The 13310-nt window shown below is 41.1% G+C and overlaps 1 protein-coding gene across 2 annotated transcripts in view; it reads left to right on the top strand.

Moving 5' to 3' along the window:
* PDE3B (phosphodiesterase 3B) overlaps positions 1-13310 on the top strand; it is a 269596-nt gene that overhangs the window by 185939 nt on the left and 70347 nt on the right. For both annotated transcript variants that reach the window (XM_050954507.1, XM_050954506.1), the window contains exon 5: positions 12570-12676. In XM_050954507.1, the coding sequence (XP_050810464.1) occupies positions 12570-12676 (107 nt within the window). The remainder of the gene's footprint in view (positions 1-12569; positions 12677-13310) is intronic.

The raw sequence follows: 13310 nt of genomic DNA, 5'->3' as shown, positions 1-13310 counted from the left end.
CACGCTGGATACACTGGTGCTTCACTGAGGCATATAAAGCAAAGAGCCTCAGTTCTCCACTGGGCATAAAAGCGCTCAGCACGAGCACTGGCAGCATCATGTACTGAGAAAGGGTAGACTTTTTATAAGGAAACCTGTAAAGCTGCAACTTTACTACCCCATCCCCCCTCACTCCCACATTCCTCTCCCTCTTCCATATCCATAGACTCATAGACTCTAGGACTGGAAGGGACCTCGAGAGGTCATCGAGTCCAGTCCCCTGCCCTCATGGCAGGACCAAATACTGTCTAAACCATCCCTGATAGACATTTATCTAACCTACTCTTAAATATCTCCAGAGATGGAGATTCCACAACTTCCCTAGGCAATCTATTCCAGTGTTTAACTACCCTGACAGTTAGGAACTTTTTCCTAATGTCCAACCTAAATCTCCCTTGCTGCAGTTTAAGCCCATTGCTTCTTGTTCTATCATTGGAGGCTAAGGTGAACAAGTTTTCTCCCTCCTCCTGATGACACCCTTTTAGATACCTGAAAACTGCTATCATGTCCCCTCTCAGTCTTCTCTTTTCCAAACTAAACAAACCCAATTCCTTCAGCCTTCCTTCATAGGTCATGTTCTCAAGACCTTTAATCATTCTTGTTGCTCTTCTCTGGACCCTCTCCAATTTCTCCACATCTTTCTTGAAATGCGGTGCCCAGAACTGGACACAATACTCCAGTTGAGACCTAACCAGCGCAGAGTAAAGCGGAAGAATGACTTCTCGTGTCTTGTTTACAACACACCTGTTAATGCATCCCAGAATCACGTTTGCTTTTTTTGCAACAGTATCACACTGTTGACTCATATTAAGCTTGTGGTCCACTATGACCCCTAGATCTCTTTCTGCCATACTCCTTCCTAGACAGTCTCTTCCCATTCTGTATGTGTGAAACTGATTGTTCCTTCCTAAGTGGAGCACTTTGCATTTATCTTTATTGAACTTCATCCTGTTTACCTCAGACCATTTCTCCAACTTGTCCAGATCATTTTGAATTTTGACCCTGTCCTCCAAAGCAGTTGCAATCCCTCCCAGTTTGGTATCGTCCGCAAACTTAATAAGCGTACTTTCTATGCCAACATCTAAATCGTTGATGAAGATATTGAACAGAACCGGTCCCAAAACAGAACCCTGCGGAACCCCACTTGTTATACCTTTCCAGCAGGATTGGGAGCCATTAACAACTACTCTCTGAGTACGGTTATCCAGCCAGTTATGCACCCACCTTATAGTAGCCCCATCTAAATTGTACTTTCCTAGCTTATCTGTAAGAATATCATGTGAGACTGTATCAAATTCCTTACTGAAGTCTAGATATATCACATCCACCGAATCTCCAATCCAATCTCCAAATGTATCCCTGCATACATTTACTGTGTTTTACAAGATAGATCTCAGTCTTCAGCTGATACAGCCTTTGGCAGGCAGGTCCTGCATGTTGTCGTGATTCCTTAAAGGAATCCTTTTTCTCAGTGATGTTAATTTGTTCCCTTTCCAGAAATATTATCACTGCTGAGAAAATCCCACAATGAGGATCTGTGGACATAGCCCAAAGAGAGAATGGGAGAATTAATGGTGGCTTACCTGAAAATTTTTCCGTCTTTGAAGGAATAGGTTCACAGATCTGATGTGTCTTGAGCATCCATTAAAGGAGATCTGTTTTACTTATGGTTAAAGTTTTCTAAAACAGGTAGAAATCTTTCTTGTTGTTTATAATGTTTCCTGTCAAGTATTATTTTTTGCAAGGTGCTGATGCAGGACAAGAGGTTTGCTTTTTGTTTCACAGTCCAGAGGTGCTTGATATGGAAGCATCTGAAAACTGGAGAGTATTTGGAAGGTGGGAGCTAGTCACATGTCACCTGTCCAATCAGCTTTGATTCTGCTCCTACAGCTATAGACAGGTGATGACACACACAATCAATACTGAGGATCTGTGGACCTAGTTCTTTGAACAAGAAAAAATTCAGATAAGTAACCACAAATTCTGCCAGTCTTTCCTCTTAACTTTTTATTTTAATGATTTTAAGGTTTTGATGATTCAAAGGGTGTGTCTTGCCTCAACTTTAATTGTCACTAACTATAGTTTTTGTTTGCTAATTTCATTGGGTTTTTTACAACTATAGTGTATCTTAGTGGATAGTTCCCCACACAGGAAGAAGAGGAGCTGCATCTGCTACTTCTGGGGGAATTCTGTGCAACTGCGCATTTGCAGAATTCATATTCCACTTTGTTCCCCATAGAAAATGACGGTGAAGGAAGGGAAGCTGCAAGAGCAGTCACGCACCCTTCCTTGGCAGTGCAGGCGCCTCATTTCCGACACCCAGAGCAGCTAGGGGAGAGCTAAATCACCACAGGGAGTGTGTGGGGCTGGGGATGCCCCTGGGCATAATTGGAGGGGCATTGCTCCCCCCCCAACAGAGGCAGGGCATTGGGGGCAGGCAGGATCATCTGCCACTGCCCTCTCCCCCATTTCTGCAAGCACAGAGCTGCCTGGCAGCTCTGGCTTACTGACTCTGCAGCTGGACGCAACCTCCTGGGTCCCAGTGCTGGTCGTCTTCCCCATCTATGTGTGCTGGATGCCCTGTTTTCTGTACAACGGTGAGTGCTCACGGTGGGGCAGAACAAGAGGAGCGAGTGGAAAGGGATGGGGTAGGAAGGAAGAGACAGTGGGGAAGGAAGGGAGATTGGATATGGAAGAGGGAGAGGAATGTGGGAGTGAGGGGGGATGGGGTAGGGGACAGTGGGAAAAGACGGGGAGAGAAAGGAGAGGGGGTGGGATGGGGTGAGAAGAGGATGGGGGAGAAACAGGAGCCCAGCATGCCGTGTCTTCTGGCGGCAGCTGGGGCTCTTCCTGTTAAGCAGGCCCATCGAACCCTCGCCCTAAGAAGCCCCGCCACCCCATGCACCTTGACCACCCCAATGAGGCCCCACCTGGACTCCAACCCCACTGAACTCCAAAAGCTACACCTGACCCCCACTCCTCCAGTACCTGTATCCCCCGTGCCCCCACTGAGCATCATACTCTCACACCCAGACCCCACTCGCTGAGCCCCAACCACCTTTACCTGGATCCCCATTCAGAGTCCCATTGCCCCTGCACCCAAAACCCCAAAACAATGCCCTGCTCATTCAGATGCCTCACTGCCAGCACCCAGTTTGCCCCATACAGAACCCTCTCAGCCCATACCTGCATTCCCCCACACTAAGCCCCTCCACACTTGGATCCTGCCTGCCCACACTTGGTGCACCTGTCGTGGAGGGGCAGGGCCCCACGATGTTTCTGCAGCAAGCCTGGCCCTTGCACTGTGTCAGGGTTAGGTGCAGCTTCACTGCTGAGTCCCTGTCCTGAGGTGATTGGGGACTGCAGGGTGAAGTCCCACCTTCTTGCATCCAGGGGCCTGTGCTCCCTACTGCCAGGCTGAAGCCTCCACATTTATTTATTGACAAATACAATTTGCGGAATTTTAAAATACTGTGTGTAAACTTTTTAATTTTTTAGCACAGAATCCCCTCAGAAGTAACCTGCCCTGGGAATCAGAGGGATAAATTTTGCAGCTGAAACTGCTCTTGGTTATTTCGGCCCTTCTGATGAACCTGAGAGGCTGTGATGCAGCTCACTGAAAGCTTCATGCCTAACATTTTATCACCAGTTAAAAATTGCTATAAGTACAGCAAGAGCAACCCTACTTAGCAGTGGCAACATAACTTAATAGTTGAACAAAACTTCCATGCAGGAGTCTAAATAATCACCCACTTCCCAAAATACTCCATAGTCTCTCATCAGTGTCTAGAATTTGGATACTGGCTAGGAGAAGCTGCAGAAGCAGGCTGCACTTGCCTGTATTCCACCAGCAGGTTTTGCTATTGCTCTCTCCCTTCACTGGCAGTATTAAGCATACCTCTCAGCCTTCAAACATACAAATGTGGGTAGCCTGTAAGTATGATGGCATCCATGTTGACCAGTACCCACGATTGACCCAGTAATCTCCAAAGCTGAATGCATGTGTCATGGTATAATTCCCCACTCTGAACCTTAGCATCCAAAAGATGGGGTACCAGCATGAATTCCTCTAAGCTCAATTACCAGCTTAGTACTTATAGTGCTGCCACCAACCAGGAATTCCAGTGCCTGGTACACTCTGGTCCCCTCAAAACCTTGCCCGAGGACCCCAAGACCCAGTCCCTCTGGATCTTAACACAAGGAAAGTAAACGCTTTCCCTCACCGTTGCCTTTCCCAGGCTTCCCCTCCCTGGGTTACCCTGGAAGACCACTGTGATTCAAACTCCTTGAATCTTAAAACAGAGAGGAAAATCCACCTTCCCTGCTCCTTCTTTTTCCCCCTCCCAGACTCTCCCTGAGAGAGAAAGTAATCCTAACACAGAGAGAAAATTAAGGTCTCTCTCCCCCTTCCCTCCTTTCTCCCCACCAATTCCTTGGTGGATCCAGACCCAGTCCCCTGGGGTCTTACCAGAATAAAGAAAATCAGGTTCTTAAACAAGAAAAGCTTTTAATTAAAGAAAGGAAAAAACAGTAAAAATTATCTTTGTAAATTTAAAATGGAATATGTTCCAGGGTCTTTCAGCTATAGACACTGGGAATACCCTCCCAGCCTAAGTATACAAGTACAAATTAAAATCCTTTCAGCAAAATACAAATTTGAACTTTGCAATTAAATTGCAAATGAAATTTGCAAATAAAGAAAACAAACATAAGCCTAACTTGCCTTATCACCTAGTACTTACTATTTTGAATCTATAAGAACCTGTATCAGGGAGATTGAGAGAAACCTGGTTGCAGGTCTGGTCACTCTCAGAACCCAGAGAGAACAACCACCAAAAACTAACAGCACACACAAAAACTTCCCTCCCTCACGATTTGAAAGTATCCTATCCCCTGATTGGTCCTCTGGTCAGGTGATAGCCAGGCTCACTGATCTTGTTAACCCTTTACAGGCAAAAGAGATATAAAGTACTTCTGTTCTATTAACTCCTACTATCTGTTTATGACAGCATGAGCCTTTATAGCTTATACTAAAGAACTTGGTTCTCAAACTGGGAGTTATCACAAACATCTTCTAGTTTGGGTACAGAGGGGAACACAACACATACACTGACCATAGGGTTGCACAACAAAATATATAAAGTATGAATCACACAAATCTCAAATAATTTACAAATTCTTAATTTATAAAGATTAAATCATTTTTAAATAGATTTCTTTACTGTGTGAGTCACATGCAACTGTACCATCCCCCAGCATAGATCAGCTGAAGGGTTTAAACCCCCTTGGCCTTCAAATCCCTAACAGAATTTATCAGAATTAATACATATACAGAATTATTTATATTAATATATGCAGAAGTAATTGCTAACCCTTTGTAGACCACTTTGTAGACCACTGGAGAACAACTTGAGACATGTTCCCAGTGGGTTACACAACCACTATTTACCCATCAGCAGTCTCTTGTCTTTCTGAAAGTGAATAACTGTGTTTATGGCTCACTGTGATGGGCCACTATTGAAGTGAAGAGTTATTTTTCAGTTATACAGTATATCAAATATATTTTCACAAAAGAAAAGTATATCTTATAATAAATGCATGATTTGAAATTTTGCTATGCAGTTTCACATTTATAACAGTAGATGGCACAGTTTAACAACATAGTTACTCATTTATAGTCAATTTTCTAAAGGGCAGTATAGGTACATGAAACTTCAAAACCAGGTTTTGGATTAAAATATAATAACTGCAATATATATAAAATCTTGGTGATTTGAGAAGAAGGCCAGAGTCACGTAAGGCTCAAACATCGTTTCCAACTTAAAAGACCTATAAAAAGTTTTCAGATCTGATCTGTAAGAAAATAGTCTGCTTCATTAAAACATATAATTTAGTATTTTATATTTACCACTAAAGAAGCTTTCTCTGATCCAAAGTTGAGATCATTCCATATTTACCACTAAAGAAGCTTTCTCTGATCCAAAGTTGAGATCATTCCAATTCAAATCTATGGAAGCTTAAAAATACAGGAATTTGGGCATACCTGCTTTTGTTTTTAAGGTATAAAACAGTATCTATTATAAGCCTCTCTTTTCAGATGTATCTAACTTTGTGAAACATTAACTCTTTGGGACTGAAATATTCCAAGCTTGGTCTCTGCTCAAACATGATTGTTTTGGAAAGTTTCAGCAAACTTGGTTATGTTTGAGTTATGAATCTGTGATAGAAAGTATGTCTTTCTGTCATAAAAAGGTGCAATATTTTCCTCTTCAGTATAACTAAAAAATGGTTAACATTTGAGACATTAAATTTGGAATGTATATAGTCTCTGACAAGTAGTACACGGTTTAACAATTTCTTTAATGTTGTGTTGTGAAAATAACAATTATGAACATTTGAAAATGTATCCTGTATCATGATTATGAAATTTTATTAGTGTTTATGCTGCACTTTAATCATCCTGTGCACGTGTGTTGTGGTCTGTGGAATGAAATACATTGCGCCCATTGAGATGATCTCAACATGCTGGGAATTCTGCTACAAGAAATGTTATTCTGGATTACCGAAAACAGAAACACCTGCTGCTAATGCTCTCATTAAAGATCCTGTAGCCTAGTGGTTTAAGCACAAGATTGAAAACCATGCATTCTTGAGTTCTAGTCCCTGGTTTGATTTAATAGTAGTTTGCACTTACGTAACATTCTATAAATATTATTTAGTTAGGCCTCAAAACATTCTGTAAGGTAGCAGATCTGTATTTTACAGAGAGGGTAACTGAGTCACACAGAGATTATGTGTCTTTTCTAAGGTCATACAGCAAGTCAATATAAAGATCAGAACCAGTCTCCTAATTACTAAGTCTTTACTTTATCCACTACACTACAGTTTTGTTCAAGGGAAATTGCTTCACCCATCTTTGTTTTAGTTATTGCATTTGTAAATGTCAACTAAGAATTTTGCAAAGACAGATGAGCATTGTATGAGTTCTGCAGATGAAAAAGAACTATGAATACTGTCACATATCTGGTTGAGCTCCACCTGTTGGAAACTCAGACTGCTGTGAGGAGATCCAAATGCTGAATCTCACATGCCCTTAGCTTTCTGGAGCTGGGCAGAGTCCCTTGCTTTGGGCCTTTAGGCATGCACCTTATGTCTGATACCCTTCTGGACAGTGGGGACTCCACAGTCAGATTGCTTAGGCCCTGAAACTAGTGCCATTTCCCCTACGCCTATTGAACAACTGTTGGACATTTCCTGTTTTTTCTCACCTGTCTCTGTTCTATGTGGGGATTCTTCTTCAAGTGTATGCATGCCCAGTGCATTGTCATCAGAGATTTTCCCACAGCCATATCCCATTGGGGCTGTGCATGTGCCTTCTGCTGCCTCATACTATTGCATGATGGTATAAATGACAGAGCCACTCCCAACACCCGTTAGTTCCTTTCTACTGCTCATGATGGTTATTAGTTCTATCCTGCTAATTCAAGTTTTCTCTTGTTTGGGTATTGTATGTAGTTTGGTACTCATTAATAGTTTTAGTGTTAAGATATTTTTAATAGGAAATTTTCTCTATTGGGGTACTTTTTTGTACTCTGGTTTCTGCCATTTGGATACTGGATGCTGGGACATGCTTCAGTTCTCTGGCTTCAATACCTTCAAGGAGCCAGTTAGTGACCTGCAGTCCAGGTGCCTGAAGTGACTAGGAGAGGCTCATGTCAGAGGTAGGTGCCAAATCTGCAGGCACTTTAAGCCCAGAATTAAAAAGGATAGGGAGATCAGACTAAAACACCTTCTGATGGAGGCAGCCCAGCTTCCCCCCTCAGAGACTGCCTCTTCTGAGAGCTCCTCCCGTATTGGCAGAGTCTTGATGCCAGTCTATTCCATTACCAAGTAAGAGGCACCAGAAGACAACATTGAAGGACTCAGTATCCTGGAGATCAAGATCCATGGCACCAAAGTCCATCAAACCTGCTGGAAGGGAGGGTAGCGTGAACTCAATCCAAGGCACTCTCCGATACAAATAACTTCTCAGGGTTATATAACTTCTAAGACAGGGTCATTGACTCTAGTATTAGTACCAGCCCCATTATGATCATCCCCTAAGGCAGTACCAACCGGTTCTGGGATCCTATCTTTGTTGGCTTAGTGACAGCAAGAGGCTACCCTGATGCCATCAACCCTTGAAGCATATGCTGTGGCATGTGACCAGCTGAATCTTTCTATACTGGTTATGCCATGGTTCAAAAATCATCTCACCTGGTACCAACAGTTACTCATCAGGATTTGTCAATTTCTTTAGTTCAGTGTCTGGTACTGTGGACACCTCCGGGCACTCTACTACCTCTCTGTATGGTACTATATGTAGTTAACCAGAATTTTTGACTAACTGGCACCCTCCCACACTCTCCTAACATGCTGGTGTCATAAACAGATAGCTAAGGGTTAATGTCTCTTTCACCTGTAAAGGGTTAACAAACAGTGACCTGAAACACCTGACCAGAGGACCAATCAGGAGACAAGATACTTTCAAATCTGGGTGGAGGGAAGTTTGGGTGTGAGTCCTTTGTTCTTGGTCTGTTCTCTTTCTGGGCTCTGAGAGTGACCACACGAATCTCCAGGCTCTTTAATCTTCTGTTTCCAATTGTAAGTACAGAGGTAGAAAGACAATATAGGCTTTTACATTGTTTTTCTGTATTTGCAAATGTGTAGTTTGCTGGAAATAGTTTAAATTGTATTTTTTCTGGATAAGGCTGTTTATCCATTTTCTATAAGCTAAAAGACCCTGTAACTGTTTACCATCTAAATTGCAGAGATAAACCTTTTACTTTTTTCTTTCTTTTTTATTAAAAGCTTTGCTTTAAGACCTGTTTGATTTTTTTTCTCCTAGTTAAGGCTCAAAGGAACTGAGTCTGTGTACACCAGGGAATTGATGGGAAGAAGGGAAAGAGAGCAGAGGGGAGGGAAGGATAAGTTTCCTCTTTGTGTCACATTCAAGGAGCTTGAATCTGTATTGCCCTGAGGGAGGGAAAGGTAAATTTCCTCTTTGTGTTAGATTCACGGAGTTGAATCACGGTGATCTCCTAGAGTACCCAGAGCGGGAAAGATCTGGGAGGAGGTAAAGAGGGGGGAGGGAATGGTTTATTTCCCTTTGTTGTGAGACTCAAGGAATCTGGGTCTTGGGGGTCCCCAGGGAAGGGTTTGGGGAGACCAGAGTCTATCAGGCGCTCTACCTAAGTCCTAATTGGTGGCAGCCTATCAGATCTAAGCTGGTAATTAAGCTTAGGGGAATTCATGCTAGTACCCATATTTTGGACGCTAAGGTCCAGATTTGGGTATTATACTATGACAGCTGGATAACAAAGCTTATACTGTACTACTATCCATTACTCAGCTTAAGTTGCAAAGGGATGTGTTGTGGAACTAAAGGCTTAACTCTGCTGGTGAACCATATGGGGTCAATATGGTTTCACTTCATGGAATTTGTATTTTCAATTTGCTTTTTAAAAACTGTCATATTAAAATATATCAGAAGATTAAGGTCGCAAACTAAAGCATGGAGAAGTTAGGAAATTATACAATTAAGGTTGCCTGTGGAACCCTTAATTTAGCCTCTTTGTGTGTGGATTATTACACAGTCTTTAATTACATATGTTCCCATGTTTTTTTCACAGAAATTCTTCCTCCTTCAGTGCACAGAGAGGTCAGTTCTCAAGGGATGAAACAGGGTTGTATTATGAATGAGTCTTGCTCTGTCTCATTCATTCCAGAGTTGAAAGGTGTGTAGCAAATGAGACAGAACTGGAGGACGAGAAATGGTGGCCTTGTGTTTAAATTATCCAACATACTAAACAGCTGCTCATTCAGTGAACTGCATACATCCTGTGCACTGAATGAGGCAGAGGATCTGTGAAAAACTGAATATGTGATCAAGTGAGTATAGGTTATGTCATAGACCATATGCACCTTAATTTACAAGGACAACTCAGATTGGTCTATAGATTGCAAGCTGGATTTCAACCTTTGCACTTTCATGACAAAATTCTGTGTCCCTGGTATCACAAATATTGTAGTGGTTCAGCATGCCCACCCTTACCTAATAGCATGCCAGAGTGTATAGCTGAATTTGAGGCAGCAATGTGCATAATCTTTCCCCTTCCCTCTCCTCTCCTTCACCAGCCCAAAGTATTCTAGCATTCTTCTGCTCTCCAGATGGGACCATCAGTTAACCTACTTCCTTCTGTTGTTGACACTCTCCCCACAGTTGCAATAGAGAGAGCAAACAGATGCTTCATCTTTGAGGTGATGCTCTCAGGAGACAGAAGTTGTGTGTGTGTCTATATATAAATTTAAATTTGTACTTTATCCTTAAGTGTCCCCCTGCACAAAGGTGAATGTCATCCTTGGATTCTAAGCTTGCTTGGGTGGTCTTCATACCTTTCTGTAAGGTGTCGAGTGTGTTTAAGTCCAGTAGACTACTTGTGGAAGTAGCTGTTCACCAATTGCATGAGCAGTTCATCATCTGGTCCTGAGTGGGTGGGATATACTGTACATTTCTATCGATTTTGTATTTTTATTGCCTCCATTACCAGAGCATCTGAAAGACCCTCACAATATTTAATGTATTTATCTTATCCAGCACTATTATGATGGGGAATAAAAGTCTGTAAGTACTATTGTCTCCATTTTATAGATGTACAACTGAGGCCCAGAGAAACTAAGTGACTTGCCTAAGGTCATAGAAGAAGTCTGTGCCAGAGCAAGGAGTTGAACCTAGGTCTCCTGAGTCCTAGATTGGCACCTTAAGTGCTTGATACTCTTCCTTTTTTATATGAAATTTCTACCTTTTCAGGGCCAGTCTTTTTTCTGATGCTGAGAAGTTAATGGAAGAGGTTATGTCTTTGCTATATAAGTTTAAATTTTTAATTTGGAAATACAGCTGTCTTTTACCTTTCCCCACCTCTCTTCCTGCAACATAGCCACTGTAATAGTGAAATTTTATAAATCCAAGCATACAAATGGCTGTCAGCTAATTTCTGCCCCCCCCCCCACTTATGATGAACACACTAGTTCCTGTAGCTAAGATGACTTGTATTTCTACTCTACTGTCCAAAGTCAAGTGTTTTCCCTCTGATGTTTTGACTATATTAAGCTCAATGTCTCTGAAGAAAACTGAAGCATTCTGTCTCAGTGCTAAAAGATCTACCAAGCCTATGCCAGAACTGTTACCAAGTAACTTAGAATTATGCATCACTTAGTTGCTTCAGGAGAAATATGCCTATTGATGATAATTAGTAAACGCATCAGGTTTTTCTTATGTCAGCAACAGTTTTTTGGAGCCATTTGTAGGTCTGCCCTTTGCTCATGTGACAGTGAACACAGTAGCCATTCCAGACTGATGTATAGAAAATTCAAGGCCATTTTACAGAGGATAATTCTAATTGTTTATTTTCAGGTTTAAATAAATATGATGTGGATTTATTTACTTAGAATTGGTGTATATGTAGTGCTCTGGAAAATAGCCTCTAGTGTCTAATTAGTGGTTAGTGAACGTAAAGATTTTGCAGTTCAGATAAGCAAACAAATAGCTTGCTAGAACTTTGTTATAGCTGCATCTCTCCTTCCCGCTATAGCATCAGGTGTCTTTACAAGGATTTAGTTGTTTGTTCATAGTGTGCCATAGCAGTCACAGCTGTATTGGTGCATATAAAAACATTTGAGCAACCGCTCTGGAGAAATTCACTTTTTATTGTAGATGAAATTGCATACCATTCAGGGACCTCCCTGTCACACAGTGCATTCTGGGGCACCACTAACTGACTGCCAAAAATTCAGATTAAAAGAAAGAAAAATACTAGGGTGACTTTACTAATAGCAAACCTCAAAATTGACTGAAAAGATTTGCCCGTCTCTTATTAGTCCAAAGTTGAATTAAGATTTTGGTATTGCTTTATTACCAATACTCATAAAATTAATGTATGGGCAGCATAGATTTTATGCTGTCCCGCTAAGCAAAACCAAACCAAACCCAGTAATGCTAATATTGCTTTCTAGTTTATTCATAATTAGATAGCTTGAAGAAATTTGTCAGGCCATAACATTCTTTTAAAAACTTGACTATGTGGCATTTGGGAGCAGGGCTCGAAACAACTGTTGGAGAAGGTAAGGTACATTTTCTAAACAATACTAAGGAACGTTAAGATGCTGTGCTAGGCGAGTATATGTCTTCAGCCTACTTACCAAAGCTTTGATGTCTTTCTAGAATTACTTCGGTGTTCTCCATCAGAGTCTCCTGTCATACTCAAAGATTTATGTTTTATATAATAGATGGAAACTAGTTCATTTTACTTGAAGGGTAATGGTACTGTATAAGTCATTATAGCCTACCCATTTTGCTACAGTGTGTCTAGATTTGTGTTACTAAACTAAAATGAGCTGATCAACTTATGCATTTGCCCTTACAACTGAATAGAAAGCAAGAAAGCAAAACAGATTAAAAGAATGCTTGATATTTTTCTTATTTTTTATTTTAGCCAAGGATCCCATCCAAATGGGCCTTTCAGTACAAATCTACTGACAATACCAAAACAAAGGTCATCTTCGGTGACATTGACTCATCATATAGGTCCCAGACGAACTGGTAAGTTAGCAGTCTTATTCTACACATCTTACAGCATGTTGCTATGATTATGAGAAATTTAGTTTAAATTAAACCCTCTTGTACGTCACACATTACAATAATTTGACCTATTATTTTGTACATTATAACAGTGTAAGTTAGCATCAGTATGTAGCACATGCTTGAAAATAATTGTAATCTAATTTACTTTTAAGAATATTCAGAGGACATATTGAATATTATCTCAATACAAATCTAAAATATTAATACAATGCTGTATAACTGGACAAAGTCTCTCTGCTACTGTATTAGCACACACACCTGCAGGCTTTTCCAGAGATATACAATGGTTGTCACTAAATTTTTTTGCAAAGTTACTGTAATAACTTATGTCATAATTTTTATTTCTTAGAATTATATTCCTATTGTTTGTATTACAGCAGTGCCTAGAGGCTTCAGTTCAGAAATGGTCCCCATAGTACTGTGATGTGTACAAACACACATTAAGAAACTGTCCCTATTTAGTAATGAAGCTTACAGTCCAAGGTCCTGATTGTGCTATAAGCACCATATAGACAGACTCCTGCATCTGTGGGAAGCCCCAGTGAAGTCATGGAATTCTTTGCATTATCAAGCCTGATGAAGAGAGATTTTT

Source organism: Gopherus flavomarginatus, chromosome 5 (genome assembly GCF_025201925.1).
Source record: "Gopherus flavomarginatus isolate rGopFla2 chromosome 5, rGopFla2.mat.asm, whole genome shotgun sequence".
In the NCBI taxonomy this organism is placed as follows: domain Eukaryota; kingdom Metazoa; phylum Chordata; order Testudines; family Testudinidae; genus Gopherus; species Gopherus flavomarginatus.
Note: the sequence above shows the minus strand (reverse complement) of the source record. Positions and strands in the feature narration are given on the sequence as shown.